Source organism: Cnephaeus nilssonii (genome assembly GCF_951640355.1).
Source record: "Cnephaeus nilssonii genome assembly, chromosome: 6".
NCBI classification, from domain to species: Eukaryota; Metazoa; Chordata; class Mammalia; order Chiroptera; family Vespertilionidae; genus Cnephaeus; species Cnephaeus nilssonii.
The window spans coordinates 32,831,360-32,856,996 of record NC_137077.1 but is presented as its reverse complement, the minus strand read 5'-3'; the positions used below and the strand labels follow the sequence as shown (position 1 = coordinate 32,856,996).

The window sequence follows — 25,637 nt, the reverse complement described above, 5'->3', positions numbered from 1 at the left end:
TGTCAGTGTTCAGAGCTAAATTCTGCCACTTACTAGTTGTTCCTTGATCATGCTGTGCCTCAGTTTCTCCCAACACTTTAAATATCTTGCCACCCTTTCCTTGCTTGTGTGGTTTCTGAGCAGTTGGATGTAACTATTTGCTCCCCTAAAGATAAGACTTTCCCCCACTGATATCCATCAGGATTTTTAAATTTACCTTTTATTTTCTATAGTTTGAAAATGATATGTCTAAGTATAATTTGGGGAGGCATTTTTCTATAGTTTGAAAATGATATGTCTAAGTATAATTTGGGGAGGCATTTATCCTGCTTGATGTTCTTTGAGCGTTGTGGAACTGTGGTTTGACCTCTGACATTAATTTGGAGAAATTCTTAGTCATTATTATTTCAAATATTTCTTCTATCCCTTCCTCTCTTTTTTTTTTCCTTTTAGTATTCCCATTATGTGGAGACTGCTCTTAGTCATTGTCTCACAGTCCTTGGATATTCTGTTCTGTTTTTCTTTCCGTCTTCTCTCCCTTTGCTTTTGGTTTTTCGTTCTATTGATACGTCCTCCAACTCAGAGATTCTTTCTTCAGCTGAGTGTAGTCTGTTAGCGAGCCCACCAAAGGCATTCTTCAATTCTGTTCCAGTGTTCCTGATCTCTAGGATACCTTTTTGGTTCCTTCTTAGGATTTCCAGCTCTCTGCTAACGTTAGCCACCTATTCTTGCATGGTGGCTTCTTTATCCACAGAGTCCTTAGCATATTATGTTCAACACAGTTGTTTTAAATTCCCGGTCTGATCACTCCAACATCCCTGCCATGTCTGGTTCTAATACTTGCTCTTTCTCTTCAAATTGTGTGGGTGTTTTTGTGTTTTGTTTTTGCCTTTTGGTATGCCTACTGTTTTCTTGATAGCAGGACCTGGTGTAGTGGGTAAAAGGAACTGCTGTAAAGGGCGTTGAGTAAGGCGGTGGTGAGAGATGGTAGGGGAGGGGAAGCGTTCTCTAGTCCTGTGATGGGCCTCAGTTCTAGCAGCCCTGTGCCCCGGGACAGGAACTTCACATGTGTCTTTAATTTCTCCTACCTCTCTCAGTGGGAGGGATGACTGGAGCCAGCTGGAGTCTGCTCTTTCCTGTTCCCCAGGTGAGGTAGGTCTGATAAAACTCCAGCGGGTCAGGCTCTGGTTAGTTTCCCGAGCTCGGGCCTCTTGAAGAACAGAAGGTCCCGGCGCATTGCAAAATGGTTCCCTTTCCCCTCCCTGAGCACGAGCGGATTTTTTTCCTGCGTGTATTGTGGGGACCTGGTCGAGCTCCGGGTACATGCCACGGTGTTGTGGGCTCCCCCGCTCCCGCGGCTGTGTCCTCCTGGAGGGCTTTCAAGTCCCGGAGTCGCCCGCACTGAGTCTCTTACAGCTCAGGGTTTCCTGCGGGTCCGGCCCAGGTTCCTGCTCAGTCGGCGCTGGAGAGCCGGGACTCCCTGTATTCACCTGGGAGTCTCTCCAATCTTGGGGGGCAGGGACTTGCCCTGTGTCATCCCTCACTTATGGATCAAAGAAGAGTTGTTGACTTTGCAGTGTGTTCCGCTTTTTACTTGCTGGGACAGAGTGGCGTCCTCCAAGCTTCTTACAGGCGGGACCGGACCATCCTGAGTTTTCTCATCCATAAAATAGGCACAATAGCTGGACCTGTGAAACAGAGTTATGAAGAGGATCCCGGGAAGTAAAACACAGCGTTTAGAACAGTTCCCGGCGCCTGGTAAACATTCAGTCAACGCTAGTGCTTTCCACTTCTCCTTCTCATTGTTCTGTTGGTGCGGTTCCTATTGTGCCGCAGTCTTAGGTAGGGAAAGCTCTGTTACACCTGATTGAGAATTCTTACCATGGAGTTCTGCGAGGAAATAGCTCTGTTTTTCTGTGCTCTTAAATAATATAAAAATTATTTCCTATGTTTATTTTACTGACACTAAGATGTGTTCTTTGATTCAAAAATATTTTCACCTTTTTTTGGTCAGAATTGATTTACTTTTATAGTACATTTTTACTTCATATTTTTACTTTTTGCTTTATAGTTAATTGATAAGTTGAAATTAATTTTATTGGAAACGCCATCTAATGACTTGCAAGAGAAGAGCATCGTGCAGTACCAAGGCTCCATTGTGGAGCTGCAGGAGCTGCTGCACCTGAAGTTCAACGTAGCCACGGAGCTGCTGCTCAGGGTGAGTGCGGATTTGCTCAGATGTTAGTGTTAACTTTGATAAGGGTTAAAATAAGGATATGCTATATAATAATAATAAAAAAAAACACCCAGTATTGCCCTGACCCGTGTGGCTCAGTGGATAGAGCCATGGCCTGCAGACTGAAGGGTCCCAGGTTCGATTCCGGTCAAGGGCATGTACCTTGGTTGCGGGCACATCCCCAGTAGGGGGTGTGCAGGAGGCAGCTGATCGATGTTTCTCTCTCATCGATGTTTCTAACTTTCTCTTCTTCTCCCTTCCTCTCTGTAAAATATCAATAAAAAATATTTAAAAAAACAACAACCCAGTATTTTTTTTATGCAAAAATTAAAAGGTTCGGAAAAGTCAGTGGAATAATTTAAGGCACATGTATTTATCCACTTTTAACAACTGTAAATATTTTATTTTTAAACAAGTAAAACATCAGTATAGCTAAAATTCTAGTTCTCTTTATTATACTTGATAAGGTTTACTAGGATCACTATAAAAATAAATTCACAAGACATTATATAGTAGGTATTTTCTCTAGATAAATCAGATGGTACAGGATTATAATTATTGTAGTCACTGTTTTTCTGCATATCTTAGCACTAACAATAATATCCAAATAACTGTAAAACCATTATAATACCTAAGAAAATTCATAAAAATTCTATATCTTCTAATATCCAGTTTTAAATTTTCCCTAATATTCCATGAATATATTCTATAGCTGTGTTTTATATTTTTAAATCAGAAAACCATCTAAGGTCACATTGCTTTTGGCTATTCTGCTTCTTTTGGTCTAGAAAGCAGTCCTGGCCTTGGTATAGTCTTGGTAGCATATGTTCTAATTGCTTAAAGAACTACAAAGAAGGCTTAAACTTCACTAAGTTTATTGTTAGCAATGATATTCATATTATAACTTTGCAACTATTTTATTTATATTGTAAGAAAAAGCAAGTAAGGAAATATAATTATTAGTCAAGATGTTTATTGTAAGAGAAAAGTGATATAGTATGTAAAAGAAAATATTAGAAAAAATGCTGTAATGTTGCCCTGGCCGGTTTGGCTCAGTCGTTAGAAGTGTCTCAGGTTAGATTCCCAGTCAAGCACATACCTGGGTTGCAGGTTAGATCCTGGAGCTATTGGGGGCCCGTGTGGAAAGCAACCAATTGATGTCTCTCTCACATCAGTGTTTCAAACTCTCTCTCTCTCTCTCTCCCTCTTCCTTCATCTCCTTCTCCCTCCCTCTCTCTCCTCCCCTCCTCCCTCCCTTCCATTCTCTCTCTCAAAAATAAAGGAAAAAATATACTCAGGTGAGGATTGACAAAAAAAAATACTGTAATATATATAAAACATAAATATCAGCATGAACTCTATTTTATTCCATACTAGAGGCCCGGTGCACGAAATTCGTGCACTGGGGGGGGGGGGGGGCTGTCCCTCAGCCCAGCCTGCACCCTCTCCAGTACGGGACATCCCTCTCACAATCTGGGACTGCTGGGTCCTAACCACACACTTGCATGCCTGCCTGATAGCCCCTAACCACTTCTGCCTGCCAGCCTGATCACTCCCTAACCGCTCCCCTGCCAGCCTGGTTGACACCAAACTGCTCCCCTGCTGGCCCGATCGCCCCCAACTGCCCTACCCTGCCAGCCTGATCACTCCTAACTACCCTCCCCTGCAGGCCTGGTCCCCCCCAACTGCCCGCCCCTGCATGCGTGGTTGCCCCCAACTGCCATCCCCTGTCAGTCATCTTGTGACAACGTGGGGGTGGCCATCTTGTGGTGGCTATCTTGTGATCACGTGGGGGTGGCCATCTTGTGACAACATGGGGGCGGCCATTTTGTGAGGACATGGGGTGGTCATCTTGTGAGGGCATGAGGGTCAATTTGCATATTACCACTTTATTATATAGGCTAAAGGAATCAGGTGTAATTAGGGTAAATGGCTAATTCTAAGTCTGTGGCAAGGAAAGTGAAAGATAAGGTTGTTATTTAAAGATAAGGTTGAGTTTTCTTGTGTAAGAAAGCAAATAAACGCTCAAAGTCTAATGGAGTCATATCCAGAGGGATATGACTAGCTTAAAGGGTCTCCCACTAGTCCAATTTGGGACAATATGAATATCAGGAAGAATAATGACTAAAATTGATTATAACACATTGAATAAATGAAAATTCATGAGTCTATAGTGATGCTCCAAAAGAAAGGAGGAAAGTGGGGTGGGGAGTGGGGGAGAACAGTTATATACAAAAGAATATTATCTGATAAATGTAGGAGAAATGGTCAGTTAGAAAAGTAACCAGTTTTCAATCCCTAGTATAATATTTAATAAGGATTATGAATGGCTACCTAAATAATTAGTGAGAAGTTGAGTTGTTAAGGAACACATTACCTGGTATTCTCATAGTGCCAAACTATTAGACCACAGATTACTCCTTACTGATTGGATAAAATGGAGTTGTGGGTAGTTACCACCCTAACCAAGTGATGAAATCCACATAATTAATAGTGGGACATAATATACCTCCTGAAGAACACAACAAAACCTATGATGCCTTCTTGCTAAAAGTGGTTTCATCTGAATCTAATTAAACCTATCTAGACCTAACTTCCAGTACACACAAAATAAGGAGCAAGTTAAACGCTACCATGTGGAAACAATCAGATAAATCCACTATGTGGAACAATTCGACAAGGCAATTATCCTGGACACTTCAAAAAGTTAATTTCACAGGAAAAAGAAGTAGGGGCAGGGGATAATCTTTTTTCAAAAAAGCAATTAATCCCCAATACTTTTAAGTTTTTACTTTATAGCAACCAAATACATATTAACTTATTTAAGCCATTTAAGAGAGCAGTAGGCATCAAACTATGTTAGTCTTTATTAAAACAAATTGAAGGACATTCTTAAGTTGTATGTTTAATGTTAGATACCAAGTATTGGACTAGTAAAATATAAAACTCATTTGGATTTTATAAACTGGATATTTTGTGTCTAACCTTGATATATTCAGAAATAGGCAAACTTTTGCAGTAGCATAATTATGTTTTAATAAGGTGCAGATAAAGTAGCATGTGTATAGTTAGAATGAAAAGTCATGATAAGGTTAACATTGAAAAGGGTAACATAATAGTAATCTGCACATGCTACCTGGGTATGTAGGGCAACTTTAATCCTTAGACACCTAAGGAGAAACTGAGTGAAAAAGAGAAAGCATATTTAATTAAGTAAATATATTTGTATCATTTTGAGATTTTTAAAAGCAATTGTTTGCTATTTTGATTGAACCTTATTTTTACGCAAATAACTCTTGTAAGTAATGAAGGGAATCCAACACTTAAGTGATGAAGTAACTTACTAGGTTGTATAATTTATGAGGCCTCTGATCTTTTATAATGTTTTCTTGTTCTCTCACAGCAAGCTAGTACTTTAGCAGATCTGGACACTGGAGATATGGAAAAAGTCATTCGGGATGAAAATATTACCCTGTATGTGTGGGCAAACCTCAAGAAGAATCCAAGGTATTCCCACAGGAGATGCTGGAAGTTGAAAGACATTAGAGTCACATCATGGTGGCCAGCATATGCCTGTTGAATCATAGAATGGCATCCCTGGAAAAAACCCATATTAAGAAATCAACTATGTGGGATTTTGAATCATAGACCTGCCTTTTACCTTGAGCAAATTACATAGCTTTGTTGAGCTTTAGTATGTCAATAGTACACTGATGATCATATTACTTAACTAGAGGCATGATGCATGAAGATTCATGCAAGAATGGGCCTTCCTTCCCCTGGCTGCCGGCACCGCCTTTGCTCTGGCCCGGAGCCGCCTTACCGCCTTCCCATGCTGCCCAGAGGCCCGGAGTGGCTGAGGCAGATGCAAGCTTCCCGCCCCTGACCGCTTGGCACCTGTGTATGCAAATTAACCCGCCATCTTTGTTGGGTTAATTTGCATACTCACTCCTGATTGGCTGGTGGGCGTTGTGAAGGTACGGTCAATTGGCATCTTTCTCTTTTATTAGTGTAGATATGATTGGGTTGAGGATTAAATATCCTATATAATAAGGAGGTAATATGCAAATTGAACGTCACTCCAACACACAAGATGGCTGCCCCCATGTGGTCAAACATGGCCACCCCCATGTGGACACAAGATGGCCGCCACAAGATGGCCTGCAGGGGAGGGCAGTTGGGGGGGTCCAGGCCTGAAGGGGAGGGCAGTTGGGGACGACCAGGCCTGCATGGGAGGACAGTTAGGGGCAATCAGGCTGGCAGGGGAGGGCAGTTAGGGGTGGCCAGGCTGGCAAGGGGAGGCAGTGAGGGGTGACTGGGCCACCAGGGGAGGGCAGTTGGGGGTGACCAGAATTGCAGGGGAGGACAGTTAGGGGTGACCAGGCTGGCAGGGGAGGGCAGTTGGGGCAACCAGGCCAGCAGGGGAGGGCAGTTAGGGGTGAACAGGCTGGCAGGGGAGGGCAGTTAGGGGCAATTGGTCCAGCAGGAGAACAGTTAGGCTTCTATCAGGCTGGCAGGGGAGTGATCAGGCTGGCAGACAGGCAGGCGAGCGATTGGGAGCCAGCAGTCCTGGATTGTGAGAGGGATGTCTGACTGCCCATTTAGGTCTGGTCCACGTGGGTAGTTGGACATCCCTCAAGGGGTCCCAGATTGGAGAGGGTGCAGGCTGGGCTGAGGGACACACTCCCCCCATCCGTGCATGAATTTTGTGCACTGGGCCTCTAGTTAATGCATATAAAGGTCATAGCATGGTGTTTAGTACAAATATAAGCTGAATAAATATCATGTCTTCCCCTTCTCTTCACCTCCTGAAGTAGACATGGTAGATACTTTCTACATGGCAATCTCAAACTTTAAAAAAAAAACCACTATTTTTTTGTGAACTGTTAAAAATAATTCCACAAGATAACACTTTCATATATTTTATTTTTAGGTATTTAAATGATGTTTTCCCAATTATTTTTAACAAAGTAACAGCTTTCTAAGGAATGATAGCAGTAATGCTAAATTCATGATCACTCGATTGCTGCTTGATCTCAAATATTTCAAATTAATTGAATTAGTATGGCAGTATGTTTTAAGAAAAAAATCACTGGAGTAAAAATTAGGAGGTTCTGGTCTCAGCTCTGAAAAGACTAGTCATATTACAATGGAAGAAACTGGATTTTATTTTTGATATTTAGTAAAAGGAAGCAAGAAAGTATTTTCCACATTGCATTTGCTACAAAATTCTCTGTGGTTTACATCTAAATTAGAGACAACGAGCAATATCACTTTTTTTTATTAGGAAATATGTTATATACTGAAGAGTGAAGAGAATTAATCTTTATAATTTTAAAAGAGTAAAAGGAAAATGAATAGCCCTTTATTAACTACCCACGTATAAGAAGAGAATTAGGGGTCCTTTTACTAAGATAACAAGTAGTGGAGGCAGAAAACATTCTGTTTTATTTTGATGGTGGTGATGAGGGGAGTTGTAGGGAGGGACTTGTTGAGTTTGAAGTACCTATGAAATATCAAGTGCAACTGTCTGAAAGACTTCAGAGAAATCTGAGATTGATTTTGGGGAGTCATTAGCATATAAATCAATAGTTCTTAACTTTTTGGGAGTCATAGACTCTTATGAACTTTAAATCATTCTATATGCTCACATATATAAGGTTTCCCCCAAAATGCAACTGATAGTTCAGTTTTAAAAATGAAATGTATTTTAATAAACACTGCCTTTATAATTATTCAAAGTGTGTACATACATGTTTTTGGGGCACCCTATATACAGTATAAGGGCATTTTGGGACCCCTGAAAGTTCATTCAGGATGTTTCTTCCTCCTACTCAACCCTAGGAAACATAGAACTCATGTTAAAAACTAATAATTTAAATGATCATTGAAGCCATAAAGGTAATATCTAAGGATATTATGTAGAGGGAGAAGTAAAGGGCCTGGGATAGAGAGCTGAGTAATAAAAACATTTAAAGGATGGTTAGGAAGATGGCCATACAGAGGAAACAGAGAAGGAGCTGCCCATGATGGAGAAAACAGTTGGGTTATGGATCCCAAGATTGTGCTTTGAGGGGTATAACATTAGCAACTGGGTCCAAACCCTGCAAAGAAAGCAAGTCAGGGTCGGGATTTAAAACTGGCAAAATTAAAGTGGAGAGATACTGCTTAGGTATAAATTTGCAATAGTTCCAGCGTTTCCCTGGGCCTCATCTTTTTTGTTACAATTAATTAACAGGCACAGAAGTATCAGATGCAATGAAATGAAAATTGGATTTGAAATTCCAAGGATATTAGCATCAAGTGACATTGCTTTACGACTCCTACATACTCACTATGATCATGTCACGCCACTGCGCCCTGTTCCGACAGTATTAAGAGAGCTCACTCCCACGGAATCTCCCTCTGTCCAAGAAGAAGTTAGTGCTGAACAATCAGCAATCAGCAAAGAGCTCCAAGAAGAGTATAAACAACCAGAAAATGAGTCTAATATAGACCAGGAGGAAGAAATAAAATCTGAAGAACAAGATGATGATACTGGTGAAGTACACGCAGTAAGACACATTTAAATGTATATATTTTTTTCTTTATGTAATAAATGTTTATTAGATTCCCCTGAAGCATTCTCAAGATTTTTTTCCCCTAAACAACTAGAAATTGTCCAAAATCCATCTTCTGCCAATGGCCTAATTTTGAGTGTGTATTTTTTCTCCCCTGCTTTCTATTACTGGTCACTGTTCATAGTTGAGCCTGTTGCTTCAACATCCTACAGTTCCAGATAGGAGTTTCTCGCTTTTATTTTAGGGATACTCCTGAACAGCTTTGAAGCCATTTAATTTTTGTGTTTATTATACTTCAAATTCACTTTTTGTGTATTTGTTCTATTTCAAACTCACTTAAGGGAACTTGCCATTAAATGGAATTTTATAGTAAACTAGAGGCCCGGTGCACAAAATTTGTGCACGGAGGGGGGTTGTCCCTCAGCCCAGCCTGTACCCTCTCCAATATGGGACCCCTTGAGGAATGTCCGACTGCCCGTTTAGGCCCCATCCCACCGGGATGAGTAAATGAATGAATGAATGGATCGGGCCTAAACGGGCAGTCGGACATCCCTCTCACAATCCAGGACTGCTGGCTCCCAACTGCTTGCCTGCCTGCCTTCCTGATTGCCCCTAACTGCTTCTGCCTGCCGCTGCCAGCCTGTGTGCCCCCAACTTCCTTCCTCTGCCGGCCTGGTCACCCCTAACTGCCCTCTCCTGCAGGGTTGATCACCTCCAACTGCCCTCCCTTGCAGGCTTGGTCCCTCTCAACTGCCCTCCCTTGCAGGCCGGGTGCCTCCCAACTGCCCTCTCCTGCTGGCCATCTTGTAGTGGCCATCTTGTGTCCACATGAGGGCAGGATCTTTGACCACATGGGGGCAGCTATATTGTGTGTTGTAGTGATGATCGATCTGCATATTACTCTTTTATTAGATAGGATAGAGGCCTGGTACAGGGGTGGGGGCCAGCTGGTTTACCCTGAAGGGCGTCCCGGATCAGGTGGGGGTTTCTTTGGGGTGTGGGGCGGCCTGAGCGAGGGGCCTGTGGTGGTTTGCAGGCCGGCCACGCCCCCTGGCAACCCAAGTGGAGGCCATGGTATCTGGAATTTATTTTCCTTCTATAATTGAAACTTTGTAGCCTGGAGCGGAGCCAAGCCTGGGGCTCCCTCCGAGGCCGGCAGCCATTTGTGTTGGGGTTATAATTGAAACTTCGTTGTCTTAAGCGGGTGGACCCGGCCAGGGTGTGCGGAAAGCTTTGCTTCCCCTGTTGCCGGCGGCAACCCTGGCCTGCTCTCTCAAGCTCCATTCTGCCGCCATTTGTTTGAATTTGTTTACCTTGTATAATTGAAACTTTGTAGCTTGAGTGGAGGCTTAGGCCTGGCAAGGGCAGGCGGAAAGCTTGGCTTCCTCTGTTACCTAGGAAACCTTGCTCTCTGTGGCTGTAGCCATCTTGGTTTTGGTTAATTTGCATACTCGCTCTGATTGGATGGTGGGCGTGGCTTGTGGGTGTGTCAGAGGTATGGTCAATTTGCATATTTGTCTATTATTAGATAGGATACTTTCACAAACTGAGGGGTTAGCTTACATTATTATTACTTCCTTAGCTTCTGGTTTTATAAAAACGAATATTATAAAGTCAAAATTAGGTTTTTTTTTAAAACTATTGTACTCTTAAAACTTGACATCTTTAGATATAATAATATATTGAGTAATTTAGTAATCATATTCCTTTAAGTTTCTGCTTTTCTTTCTTAAGCTACTTATTAAGTTAGAATAAATGGTTTATAATTTAGTAATACTTTCTCAGAATGAGTAGCTCCTTTGTTTGGCCATAAGCAGTTTGCATTTTAGGGAGGACCAGAAAGAGCAGGTTTTCCTATAAGTGCTTAAGCCATGAAGTGTATTGGTTTATTTAAACACAGGTAAGGGTTAAGAATTAGATTGAATACAAATTTCAAATCAGAATAGGAATTAAGAACATAGTTAATTGAAAATTCCATTTTAAATATTATCTATACTAATAAAAGGGTAATGTGTTAATTAGACCAGACATCTTCTGGACGACCTTCTGGACGTCCTTCCAGACAAAGCCATGGTGGCAGGGTCGAGGCAGAGGTGATCAGGCCAGCAGGGGAGAGCAGTTAGGGAGATCAGGTTGGCAGGGGGGAGCAGTTAGGGGGATCAGGGAAGAGCAGATAGGGGGATCAGGCCAGCAGGGGAGAGCAGTTAAGGGGATCAGGTTGGCAGGGGAGAGCAGTTCGGGGAATCAGGCTGGGGAGAGCAGTTAGGGGCAACCAGGCCGATAAGGGAGAGCAGTTAGGGGGATCAGCATGGCAGGGGAAAGCAGTTAGGGGGATAGGGCCTAACCCTGCAGTCGGACATCCTCCGAGGGTTCCCAGATTGGAGAGGGTGTAGGCTGGGCTGAGGGGACCCCCCCCCCCCGTGCATGAATTTTGTGCACCGGGCTTCTAGTCTATAATTATAATTGGGTAATAAGTTAATTAGACCGGACATCTTCTGGACATCCTTCCTGATGAAGCCGGGGCTGGAGGAAAGCCAGCCTGGGTCCCGGGTGCTGGAGGGAAGCTGGTGCCGGCAGCTGCGGGAAGGAAGGCCTACTCTTACACGAATTTTCATGCATTGGGCCTCTAGTATGCATATAAGTTCTTTGGTTAATCTCTCCAGCTCCTTCTTCCTCCTTCCCTCTGAGATTCATTAGTCTGTTCTATGCATCTATGTCTCTGGGCCTGTTTTGTTCATTAGATTCCATATATAAGTGAGATCATATGGTATTTGTCTTTCTTTGACTGGCTTATTTCACTTAGCATAATACTTCCCAGGTCCCTCCATGCTGTCTCAAAGGGTAAGAGATCCTTCTTTTTCACAGCTTTGAAGCAATTCTATAGCTTTAAAAAAAATAGTTTACCTCTTAGGCAGCATGTTAGCTTTACTAGTGGTCAACAATATTCCCTTTCTGGGACATATGAGACCATTGCATTCCTCGCCCTCTTGAAGTTAAGTGTGACTGTGTAATTTGCTATAGATGATAAGATGTAAGTAGAAGTGACATACTGATTTCTAAATGGGGATGGGGGAAAGGGGGTAAAAGTGAGTAAATGGGCCCTGGACTTAACATTATTTAAATATGCAGTAAACAAACAAACATACAACCCATTAACTTTAAATTTGGCAGGGTTTGTGATTGGCAATTCATAAAAACGAAGAATGAATTAAAAATGTATCAAAATCATATGAAAAGAGTATCTAAAAGTGTTTGGTCTTGATCTGATAAAAATATTGGATAATGTCTCCCCTCCAGTTCCTTGATCATAATTAGTATTTTACATTATTTTTTTAATTGGGAAATAATAATTAAAAAGTATATAATGTGAGATATTGTATTTACATGGCAAACACTGTTTTTTTTCTTTTCATTGAGATATATGCACATATAGCTTATCAGAACCTGTATACTTTTCTATAGTAAGATACCGAAGATGTATTTTTAAGGTATTATTTCCAAGCTATAAAACTGTATTTGCAATAGGATTCTGCTTTTGTGAGGGGGGAAAATACTTATTTGTGAATGCATAGAAAAAAATCTGGATGCCTCGTCATTAGAGGGAGGGAGATAGGATGGTGGTATTTTATCAGTGATTTAAAAAAAAATTCTCTTTACACTTCTGCATTATTTTAATTTTCAGTAAATAGCTCTGAACACACATTTCTTTCTGAATAGAAAATAAAATAATGTGTTTTCCTTTTTGGTTTCCAAGGGGGGAAATGCATGATAGGCCTCTAAGACACCCACTTGCTATTCTGTGAAATTCCCTACCTCTGATCATCTCTTCCACCCTAACTTCTACTCATCTCTCAAGACTTAAATTTTACATCCACAAAGTTATTTTCAGACTAAACCAGATATCTCTCTACTATGCTCATGTCATTCTGTTTAATTCTTTCTTACCTTAAACATGAAATTATGACTTTGAGGACAAGAATATCTTGGTAGGCTTCATACTTACAGTAAGCACAGGGCCTGGTTCATGGTAGGGGCCCAATAAATGTTTATTGAATGAGTAAAGGGATAAGTGAATGAATGGATGGTCAAATGATTAAAAGTAGACCCTGACTTGAGTCTGTTGTGAACAGCTTACTTAAGAACAGTCACCCAATGGCAACTGTAAATGAAAAATTAAATGAATGTTTAAAATAGGAAAAAAATTATCATTACAGCTACAACAACAGCAAAAAAGAACCCATATCAAGAAATTCAGCCACTACCTGCATGAACATTATTCTGTGTTTTGGAAAACATTTAAGACCTTTTCAATTACAGTCGGGTGTCCTGAGAGCCATATCTGCCATGCTTGTCCCGGGAGGGAGGTTCTTGAGACCTTCCCCTCAGCAGTCCTGCACCCCGTAGTGACCAGCCCGGCCCGCGTGGTGATAGGAAGGCTCTCCTTCCACCCCACAGCCGCCTCAGGAACAGTGTGCTCCCTGCACTCCATTTTGAAGCAGTAGTTATAGATGGTGGTTAGGTTTGAATTCCTTTATAATCACAGCAATATTGGGACTATCATAACCCAAAATGTTATTTAGACCTCTGTTTGCTTTGTGTGGCAAAAATGTATTCTAAATTTCAAAAACTGGCATATCAACTCATGAAATTTAACTTGTCTCTGTGTGTGTTGTACATGTGTTTCTGCGAGTGTCTGTGTAAATTAAGGGGCTCCCTGAAAGATCAGTAGGCGCACTTACTATGTTTTGGTTTTAGAGGGAGAGATTTCTTTACTTTGCATCGTTTTTAAGGGTAAACCACTTACCATTATAATTTTAGGTTAGCATATTTAAATATTACAATTCTCATATCTTTTAAATGAATTCAGAGGCTGATTGCAAGTTATTAGTATAATAATATAGGAATTTGTGGTAAAAAATAGCCGACTTGTAATCACAAATAACAAATATTTAGCACTTTGTAAGTTTAAAAAATAAATCTCTTCTTAGATTTAGAAAATGGTCCAAATTATCTTTCCTTTTCCATGGGTCTATTAAGAACTTTGCCACTAGAGGGCTCTTAATACCATAATTTAGTTAATTTAAATGTGTAATAATAATAACAATAATATTGTAGGTATACTGACTTCCCATTAAATATATTTTACAAATTTTTAGCAAAGCCTAACTTAAGTATACCACATTTGTGATAAATGTTTTTTTTTTAATTTAATCAACTTCAGCAATATTTTAGTGATCCTAAGGGGAATCCCTGATAGTATGTGGATCTTTGAACTTTTTAAAGTTCAAGTTAAAAAAAAAAAAAAAATAGTCCTTGCCTTTAAGATACTGTTAAACAGATACAAGATTTACCGTAAATATAAGTATATATTATATATTTAATATGAATGTATATTCATAAATAGATATATAAAATATGAACATATATTTATATATAGAAAGCATTTACTAAGTACCTTCTAGAAGGAATTCAACATGATCATTGTTTTTAATGAGCTAACAATCTTGTGGAGGAGTAACAGTTATTATATGTTCCGATATGTGAAATGAGAGAGGTTATGTGTGGGAGTTAAAAGTATCCAAAAGAAAAAGCTGGAGTGAACAGATGGGAAGTCTTCTCTGTGGAGGAGGCATTAGAGTGAAATCTTCTGATAGGCAAGGAGGAGCGTCCATGTGAAGGCAAAGCAGCTATTCTGGTCGGAGGGAAACGTGTGGAGCCAGGAAATAGCTGTAGAGATTTGGGGACTTCTTGGCATCATCACGGACAGATTAAAACTCCGTGACTAGCCCAGGTGGAAAGCCTAGCATTAACATTCAGCAGTGTCCCCTTTCCACAAATTCACTTCAGCAACCCATTTTCATGCTCATGCCCTGGATCTTGGTCTTATTCCTGGACCTTTTTCTTATCTTTTTACTTGCTCAATAAATGCCTAGCTCTATATGCTAGGCGCTGCTCTGGTCCTCAGGGGACAGCGGTGAAAGGACAAATGAGATTTCTGCTCTCACGATGTACATACAAGTCAGGAAAAACCAAGGGCAAATAAGAACTGGACAATAGGAGGCAGTCATAAATGCCGTGCAGTGTACAGAATTAAACAGACGTATGCGATAGGGAGTTACTAGATTGGGTGGTTAGGGGGGACTTGTACAGTGAGTTGTTATTTAAGCTGAGACCCGAATGACCAGAAAGGATAAGCTCTATGATAATTAGGTAAAAATATTATAGTCTACAGTTACTGTAAAGGTCATAAGACAGAAATGAAGACCAGGAAGAAGGCCAGTGGGCAGATGGATGGATGGTGGGTAAGGAAGGAAGTGGTATGTGATGATGTCAGAGAGGGAAGCAGAAGCCAAATGAAACAGGGAATGCAGGCCACAGTAACAAGTTCGGATTTTATTGTAAATGCATGGGAAGCCATTAGAGGGTTGTAAGTAGAAGAGTGGCATGATCTGATTTACGAAAGGTTATTCTGGCTGCTAAGCAGAGATTGAATTGTGAAGGGCCCACATAGAAGAAGCACAGTATCTAGTGCTTGGGAGGCATGAGAGGTCAAGGTGGCTTGGACCCAGGTGGTAGTAAGACGTGGAAAGGTGGATATGCTTGGGATTGGTTTTGGAGGCAAAAAATCCGGCTGAGTTTTTATTTTGGGAAACAAAGCAGATGGTGGTTTAATTTACTGGGATGGGTAGGAATGGGCTGAGTTGGTTGTGAGTAACACTGTAAAAAGAGTTGTGTTTTGGTCATGGCAAGCTTGGGACACACAAATGGAAATGTCAATCAGGTAAGCAAATGTGAACCTGGAGTTCTGAGAGAAGTCAGACACAGCTGATGGCCCTGGCAGACCCTGCACTTCGCCAGTTAAGCAATAAAGGGGTTGTGAGGCCTAAAGAACCTCACTAGCATAGATTTGGGAACCCCTGGCCAATAGATGGTATTCAAGCTATAGGATTGAATGAGATTTCGGCAAACTCAGGATAATAATTCTTAACTGTTACTCAGAATGAAGCAGTGATGCTAACTTTTCAAAATTCCTCTTTAATTCCATATCAAAAGCCAGTTCAAACAATTTATTCTGAAGCTCTGGTACAATTTAAATTATCTTTTGATGAAAAAAATTGGATTTCAGATCAGCGAATTCCTTTGAATAGATCTTTTGATGGACTAAAATTCAAGACATTCTATCAAATTTGTAAAGTGTTCATTGCTGACATTTTGCAATGTGCAATATCGAGATCACCTACACCATTCATAATTGTTCATATCAGTCACCTAGTATCTTTTCAGATCCTTGCCTGACTTTTGTCATCTTTGATTAGTTTAGTTATGTTTTTACATTTAAGTCTCTTATCTGTCTGGACTTTATTTTAGTGTAAAGTGGGGAGAAAGAATATAAATTTCTTTGATTTATATTATCTTAGCCAGCTATCTCAAAACACCATATCAACCTAGGCTTTTCCCACTGATCTGAAATGCCATATGCTAAGTTCCCAAGTGGATCCTAAGATCTATTTCTGGAATCTCTATTCTGTTTCCAGTGATCTTATTCATGATCCAAGTCACGTTTTCATATCAAATTCAAATTGCAAATAGACTAAAATAATTTCCATGTGACAATATCTGTGCATTTATCAAATTGCAGTGAAAAATACTTTGCTATTCTTCCATGAAGCTCTTCCATATCATCAGCCAATTCCAATATCTATTGAGCTTTGTGTCAATGGAAAGTTATACTTTAGCTACCTTCTCTGCTTCATATTCTGTTAACATTTCCAGGCAAAGATTTTTAGAAAATGTTTATTTTTTAGTAGATTTATTAGAAACCTAAAATCCTACATAATAAAAGGATAATATGCAAAATGACCCTAATGGCAGAACAACCAGTTGCTATGACGCACACTGACCACCAGGGGTCAGATGATCAATGCAGGAGCTGCCCCCTGGTGGTCAGTGTGCTCCCACAGGGGGAGTGCTGCTCACCACAAGCTGAGCTGACGGCTGTGAGCACAGTGGCAGTAGCAGGAGCCTCTCCCACCTCCTCAGCAGTGTTAAGGATGTCCGACTGCGGCTTAGGCCTAAGCTGTCAGTCTAACATACCCCAAGGGCTCCTGGGCTGCCAGAGGGATGTCTGACTGCCAGCTTAGGCCCAATCACCCAGGGAGCGAGCCAGAGGGATGTCTGACTGCCAGCTTAGGCCCAATCACCCAGGGAGCTCCCTGGGTCATTGGGCCTAAGCTGGCAGTCAGACATCCCTCTGGCAGCCCAGGAGCCCTTGGGGTATGTCAGACTGACAGCTTAAGCCTAAGGTGACAGCTTTAGCCAGCAGGTGGACATCCCCCAGGGGTCCTGGACTGCGAGAGGGCACAGGCCATGATGAGGGACCCCCCAAGTGCACAAATTTTTGTGCACCAGGCCTCTAGTACTTATATTAAAATAAAAGATTTATTATAAAACACCATTAAAGTTTATCCAGAAGAAAATAATACATGGAAAATAGCTAATTTTTATAAAACAATTGTGGAAAGAGGACTTTTTATTACCAAATATAAAACATGGTAATATAAAGAAAAAACTATTTTTTTCAGCTCCAGTGCCAGCAAACACAAGGAGCTTTATAACATACGAAACTATGAATAATTATATTGTCAACAAATGTGGTCTGGAGTTTGTTTGGTCACAAATAAGTTCTGATGATACAGTGACAATGACAGGAACACATTCTAGAGCAGTTCTTCAGATCAGTGAGCTGCACCAGAATGTAAATGGGCTCATTGCCTCCTTCATGAAGAAGTTCACTTCCCAAAAGCCAATTGAACTAAAGATGACATAAAATAGTAAAAATTTTAATTACATAAAGGCAATGTGTTAACTACAAGATTATTCTCTCCATTATATGTCAACGTAGAAGCTGATAAATTCCTGTTGTTGAATGTGGTTATCAAGAGGAAGGTTCTGTTAAGAAAGGCTAAGTTCTTAGTCTTCCTACAAAGCAAGAAACGGTTTGGTCTAAACTCTGAAGAACTTCCAACTCTTTGAAGATGTGAATTGGAAAGCTTGTCTTGCTTATTGGTCTGATATCTTTGGTATTTTAAATGATCACAATCCCTGTTAGAAAGAAATGCAACTGGCTTTTTAATGGCAGGTAATATGAAAGCCCACCTGGATGTACCTAGGCACCTTAAATTCAACATATCCACAATCGAATTCACCACTTTCCCCCCAACCCTGTCCTTCCTCCTTTTCTTTTCTGGATAATTGGACCACCTCCACCTTATAACCTAAGCCAGATACCTGAAAATCAGGCTTTGCCTGCTCCTTATATCCAATCACCATCCAAGTTATGTTGATTTTGCTTACTTATCATTGCATGTATGCTTCTAATGGCCCGATCCTCTTACCTTCGATTCACCTCTCTCCACTGAGCAATCCATTCATCAGCTGGCCACCAGAGTACCTTTACAAACGCAAATTTCTTCATTCAGGATACTTTTCTATCACAAGCCTTTTGTGGGCTTTCGTTTACCCATAGGAGAAATTCTAGTCTTTAGAGTGGCACCCGAAGCTCTCCATAAGCTGGCCCCTGCTTGCCTGTAGCTTCAGACCTTTACCCCCTCCTAGCATGCCTCACCCAACCATACCTGACTGCGTGTGGTGCTTGCAACCCTCTGTTCTGCTCCAGGCCTTTCTGCCTTTACTCACACTTGGAATTATCTCCCACTGTTTTTTTGTTTTGTTTTGTTTTGTTTTTTTTTGGATGACCTAATTATCTTTCAAGATTTAGTTCAAACTTCATCACCTTTGGGTATCATTTCTTATCTTCACCCACCCACAGAATTGACTGTTCTTCCTTTATATTCCTGTTGTGCACCCCTCACTTTTTATTACACACCCACAAAACCATTCTACCTATTTGTTCATCTGCTTCCCTAATAGACTGGAAGTTCCCTAAGTCAGATACCGTAGATGCTTTTTTCTTTTATTCCTAGTACTTAACCAATGCCAGCACAAATTGGGCACTCTGAAAATTCTTTAAATGAATGAGTTAATAAGTGAGAAGTTTCAGAGGCACAACGGAAAGGGTTGTCAGAGAATGTAAGAGTGTTAAAACCATCCAGAGAAAGATAAGGCCAACACAGGGATGAGAGTAAGGAAAAGGAAAATTTACTGAGGGGATGTGGCTTTTATGGTGATTGATGATGGAGGCCTGGTGTGATTAACTGGCTTTAAGCTTCTGACTAGAATTCTGGTGTAAGGTTATTATATTGCTATAGAAGTTCAGGTGGTGGTCAAGATGACACGAAGTTTGCTGATATCATTCAGTTTGCCAATCTTAACATACCCACCAAATTTTTATAACAGCACATTTATCTAGTGCTTTACAGTATACAAAATTCTTTTCTTCTCTATTATTGGACCCTTAGAGCAGTTATCTCCTGAAGCTTCAGTTTCCTTTCTGGTAAAATTAAGATAACAGCTATTTCTTAGGATTGTTTGCAAGATGTATTTATATGTGTGGCACACAGTTGAGTACCAAATACAGTGGGACTTGGGTTCTCAAACTTAATTTGAAGACTGTTTGAAAATCGAATCATTTTTTCCCATTAGAAATAATGTAAATTGAATTAATCTGGTCCAGATTTCCAAATGATTCCATGTCTAATGTACTATATCACCTATAAATAAACACTTTAAAGACAAAAAGCTCATGAAATGTAAATGAAAATTTAACAAAAAGCAAATGAAATATAAAATGAAAAATGACATATACACTAGAACTTTAATGTTGAGAGCAACAAAAGCATAAAAATAAAAATAAAAAAATTCACAGTATAATTTTCTGAGATGTTAACAACATGAGATTTAGTGGTAAACTGACTCATACTCATACATTCTCTCCTTTGTCACCTGAGCGATGCATGAATATTTATTGATCATACAGATATCAGCATGAAAGAGTTGTCTAGTCCAGAACTAAAGTTTTGTTGGACAACTGAGACATTTTTTTCTGTGAACAACTTAGTTGAGAACTGAATTGTTTGAGATGGGAGATGTTCAACAATTAAGGTGTAACTGTATGTTGTTAGATCAGAGGGTCCTAATGGATAAATGACTTGCTCAAGGTCACAAAGGTAACTTAGTGTCAGATTGAGATATACAGTATATTCTAATCATATTGTCCTCCTATTGTAGTACTAGAGGCCTGGTGCATGAAATTTGTAATTTGTGCATGGGGCAATGGGGGACGTCCCTCAGCCTGGCCTGCACCCTCTTCAATCCAGGACCCCTCAGGAGTCAGACATCCTTCTCGCAATCCGGGACCACTGGCTCCTAACCACTCACCTGCCTGTCTGCCTGATTGCCCCTAACTTTCTCTGCCTGCCAGACTGATCACCTCTAACCACCTCTGCCTGCTGGTCTGATGGCCTCCTAACCACTCCCTTGCTGGCCTGATTACTCCCAACTGCCCTCCCCTGCCAATCTGATCGCCCTCTAACTGCTCCCCCCTGACGGCATGATTGCCCCTAACTGCCTCTGCCTCAGCCCCTGCCACCGTGGCTTTGTCTGAAAGGATGTCCATCCAGAAGATGTCAGGAAGATGTCCGGTCTAATTAGCATATTACCCTTTTATTAGTATAGATTCCTTTTACTACCCTCAAGTATAATGGGATTTTCTATATACTTGTACACAGCATCTTTCATTTCCTTGACAGGCTTACCAAAAAGTAAGCTTTGTAATTATTCTATCAGACATCTGATTGCCCAAATAAGCAAAATCTATAACTTGGCAAAACCCCAAATGCAAATGTAAATAATATTTTTATAGCTTGCATTGCTTCCTAGTGTCTCTGTTTTACACAGGACAGTGTTCAGCAGAGAATCTGAGCAGGCTGGCTCCTGCTTTCATGAAGATCTGCGGAGATGTGCTCTCATTTTGATTGACTTTTAAACTGTGTTCTGTTAAGTTGTATGCCAGAGCAAGTGTCAGTTGGGGGCCTTAGAATTAAGGTAACAAGTGTCTGCAGTGAGGACTGAAACAGAGGAGAATGGATTTGGGCTGAAGAAGACACTGACAATCACACCCACCCATCCTTGTGTTTTCTTTAGAATTTTGTTGAGGAAGAACCTGAAAGCACAAAACAAGACCTGGAGATAAAAGTATTAAGTGAAACAGTTCCAACAGGTATTCTTCTAACTTACATTTTTAACTTTATTGGGATTTTCCTGCTTACAAAAGAAAGGCAGGATCATTGTAAATTCAGATGTTGCAGAAATATATTTAAAGTGAAAATTCTTTACAATCCCTCTTCTGAACTAACCAATGTTAACAATTCCTTTTATTTGTGCTTGCTTCCTTTCCTGTCTCCCTCCCTCTCTCTCTCTCTCTCTCTCTCTCTCTCTCTCTCTCTCTCTCTCTTGATTTAAAAAAATAGTTTTATTGATTTCAGCAAGGAAGGGAGAGGAAAAGAAAGATAGAAACATCAATGATGAAAATCATTGATCAGCTGCCTCCTGTACGCCCCCTACTAGGGGTTGAGCCTGCAACCCCAGCACGTGCCCTTGACCAGAATCGAACCTAGAACCCTTCAGTCCACAGACTGATGTTCTATCCACTCAGCCAAACCAGCTAGGGCTCTCTTGATTTTTAATAAAATCATGGGATAATATCATACAAATATTTTTTCTAACCTAACAGTATTTGTAATGCTAAATCATGTTCTACGTCCTAATATATAAAAAGCCAGGGACCATCATGACTGAAACACCTGGACAGATGACTGAACAGCAGGCTGTGTGGGGCGACAAGGCCGGCAGGGGGCTTAGTGAAGGACCACCAAACAACTGAACAGCAGGCTGCGTGGGGCGACCAGGCTGGCAGAGTGGGCAGTTAGGGGTGACCAGGCCAGCAGGGGAGGGCAGTTAGGGGTGACTAGGCCTGCAGGGGAGGGCAGTTAGGGGCAATCAGGCTGGCAGGGGAGTGGTTAGGGGGTAATCAGTCTGGCAGACAGAAGCGGTTAGGGGCAATCAGGAAGGCAGACAGGTGAGCAGTTGGGAACCAGCAATCCTGGATTGTGAGAGCGATGTCCGACTGCCCGGGATTGGGCCTAAACGGGCAGTCGGACATCCCTCGAGGGGTCCCAGATTGGAGAGGGTGCAGGCTGGGCTGAGGGACAACCCCCCCCCCACCCTGTGCACGAATTTCGTGCACCGGGCCTCTAGTATATCCATAAATGTCTAAAATTGGACACAGTATTCTTTTTTACTTTCTTTTCAGGTAAATGGGTTATTAATTAGACACAATTGAAAATTAATTAAAATCTACATTTTATTGAATATACACAAGGAAAAAAATGAAATTGCTAAACTGGATTTCCTTTGAATATTTCCATTAATTTTCAGTGCCTGACCTCCATGGGTTAAATTCAATGCCATCTCAGTGTACTTTCTTTTATGAGAGAAGAAAATTGTAGTGATATATAAATAAGGCTAACAGTTCCTAAGTTTTTACCAGGTCAGACAATAATTCTGAACTCTACATGTATGAACTCATACCTCCTCCAAAATCTGTGATAGGTACTGCTATTATATCCATTTTGTAGAAGAAGGAACTGAGATGTTAATTAGCATATATTGCACAAAGATGGGACCTGTAAGTGGTTTGATTTCCCTTTCTTACTCATTGCACTGTGTTGAAAGAATTTTAGTGAAAGGCAAGGAATGTCCTAGTGATATGTGACTTCAGATATTCCCCTGTTTGTGCATTGAGCATTATGAAATCATAGAATTTCCCCATAAAATTTCTGAGCATGAAGATTATTCAATCCAGTTTCTTCACTTTCAAGCCTCCATCCCTGTTTTTCTATGAGCTGGACCTATTTTTGTTGAAAAAAAAAATTAGCTTTAATTTTATAGATGCACCAAAATTAAGGTGTGTGTTTTTTTTGTTTTGTTTTGTTTTGTTTTACGATTTTGCTTCCCCCCAGATATTTAGCACCATAAGGTCCAATATTAAGACATTAATTAAGCAGTCATCAAATTTTGTATTAAACCATTTTCTTGACCTTTTATAATAAAAGGTAGCAGAATATGCTTCCCCCAAATATACCACTTTGGCATAAGGATTATTTTGAGCTGGAAGCAACTGAAAAGCTATAGATGCAAGAAAAGCTCCCCACCCCTCTGCTATTTGCCTAAAAGTAGGATATAAATTTTCAAAGTATTGCTACTTTCCTCACGACTAGGAAGGACAAAACTTAGTTCTCAGAGACAACTTTAGACCCTATCAGGAGAGGGCACCAGAGGAATCTACATAACTAACTACAACCTCGCCTTTATCTCTACCCTCAGAAACCTCCAACTGCTTTCCTTTGTCCTGTCCTTTTCCCACAACTTGACTGTTCTTTGTTGAAAATGCTGTATAAGCTGGAGTCCTACGCCACCTCTTTGAATTACTCTGCTTCTCCCTGGGGATATCCCATGTATACATGAGGCACCCCTGTTAACTTCTGTTTTTCTCTTATTAATCTTTTACTTCGGAGGTCTCAGCCAAGAACTCACAAGGGTAGAGGGAAAATTATTTCCTCTTCCCTGAGATCTATTTTTAAAGTTTTTCTGTTAATAACATGTGCTTATTGTATACAAAATTCTGAAATGTGAGCATATAAAATATGAAGTAGCCCTCCCCTGCATCCTACCATTACACAGGCCCATTCCCACTCCAGTGGTCAGCTTTTTGAATAGTTCTGAGTTAATTCCTTTTTGAAAAGTGTTAATAGCTAAGTAAAAGCTTCCTGTGCCAGTGCTAGATATTTTGTTTCCCTCCTAAAAATATACAAAAACGTTATGATCTATTTAGAAATGGAATTAACCTGATTAATTTTAGCACAGCTGTCGCTGCTAGAGAATGCTCCCGAGAGGCTACGTGAATTTGAAGATGACGAGGTTGATGTATGTCAGTTCACAACTCTGGGTGGAGTGTACCACTTGGATATTCTGGAGCTTCCCCCACAGTGTAAACCAATGAAGGGCTGGATGATTATGGAAGTAGGTTGATTCTTAAAACTTACGAGTAAAATAATTTCTCACACTTTTATTTTATATCAATGGTTCTAACACATAATGAATTTTAACTCTATAAGCAAGCATGAAGGAAAATGTAATTTTATAAAATTTGAATCAGTATTAACGGGAAGGAATCTAAAATAATAATGGATTTGAGTGTAGCTGGTGTAGCTCACTGGTTGAGCACTGACCCATGAACAGGAGGTCATGGTTTGATTCCGGGCACACACCCACGTTGGGGGCTCGATCCCCAGTAGGGGTTGTGCAGGAGGCAGCCTATTGATGAAGTTTCTTTCTCATCAGTGATTCTCTCTCTCTATCCTTCTTCCTTTCTCTCTAAAAATCAGTTTTAAAAAACATAAAATAATATGTACTTTAAAACTAGAAATCATGCATGTTAATTGTAAACCTGTAACATTATGTTTACACTAGAGGCCCAGCACACGAAATTGTGTGGGTAGGGTCCCTACGGCCTAGCCTCCTGCGATCAGGGCCATCTTCTGCCCGTTTGCCAGTCCCCAGGCTGAACGCCGCCTCTGCCGCCAGGCTGTCAGGCCGTTGGGATCACCAGCTCATCCCCGGCTACTCGAGGGCTCAGGCCTGTGGGAAAGCAGGCCTCCATGTGCGTGTGCCGGGCTGGCCACTGATGGAACATGCTGCCTGCTCACGGCTGCTCAAGCCGGTGCCGCTGCCGCCACCGCTGCAACTTGAGGCACTGATGGAAGCTGCGGGGGTGCGCCTGTGACCTACCCGCCCCGGTGTGAGCTGCCCTGAGCAGGCAGCGTGTTCTATCAGGCCGGCCCAGCACATGCACATGGAGGTGAAGTCACCGGCACCTGCTTTTCCGCAGGCCTGAGCCCCCGAGCAGCCGAGGATGAGCTGGTGATCCCAATGGCCTGACAGCCAGCCTGGTCCTCCCACTACCCACCCCGATTCCCCCGTTCACCATCGCTTATCCATCACTGATCCATCGGAACCTGCAGGCCAGAGGCAGGGACCAAGAGGTCAGCCGTTGAGCCCGCTCGCCAGTCCCCAGTCCCGCCCCGCCCTGCTTGCGGGCTGAGGGCGGGAGAGACCGAGAGGTGCTCAATGTCACCTCATGGTGACCGGTCATTTGGTTGTCATGGACACTGGCTTTTTATATATATAGATTGTGCCAATTTGGCCTTAATAATCATAGTCTGTTTCAGAGGCTGGAAAACTGTTTCTGTAAAGGGACAAATGGTAAATGTTTTCAGCCTTGTGGTTATCCCAGCTCTGTTGCAACTCCTCAGATCTACCACTGTGATGCTAAAACAGCCATATGTACAGGAATGGGCATGGTTGTGTTCCAGTTTAAGCTTTATTTACAAACACTGGTGGTGGGCCAGGCTTTCCAGGGACCATCATTTGTGGATTCTGGTCTAGATAAGTGGTTCCCTACATGTGGTCCCTGGACCGGAAGCATCAGCATCATCCAGCTTCATCTGGGAATTTGCTAGATATGCAGATTCATGGCCCCCACCTCAGTCTTGCTGAATCAGAAATTCTGGAGGCGAGACTCAGCAGTCTGTATTGTAGCAAAACACAGCTAAAGCACCGGTCTGGATCCTTGCTATACAAAATGTGGTCCATCGGTCAGCAGCATCAACATCTGGAAACTTGTTATAAATGCATAATTTGGGGCTTCACCTCAGATCGCCTGAAGCTGCCTTTTAACAAGACCCTCAGGTGATTCATGTGCACATCAGAGTTGAGAAGCACAGACCCTGATGATGCCAGCGCTCCCCCAAACTAATTTTCATGCAGGGAGCGCACTTGGAGGA

At 41.4% G+C, this 25,637-nt stretch overlaps 1 protein-coding gene across 4 annotated transcripts in view; it reads left to right on the top strand.

The window, feature by feature from the left end:
- Positions 1-25,637, top strand: part of DNAI7 (dynein axonemal intermediate chain 7) — a 48,782-nt gene that overhangs the window by 14,830 nt on the left and 8,315 nt on the right. For all 4 annotated transcript variants that reach the window (XM_079775337.1, XM_079775338.1, XM_079775336.1 and 1 more), the window contains 5 exons: positions 2,051-2,197; positions 5,619-5,722; positions 8,454-8,769; positions 20,878-20,953; positions 23,654-23,814. In XM_079775337.1, coding sequence (XP_079631463.1) covers positions 2,051-2,197; positions 5,619-5,722; positions 8,454-8,769; positions 20,878-20,953; positions 23,654-23,814 — 804 coding nt within the window. The remainder of the gene's footprint in view (positions 1-2,050; positions 2,198-5,618; positions 5,723-8,453; positions 8,770-20,877; positions 20,954-23,653; positions 23,815-25,637) is intronic.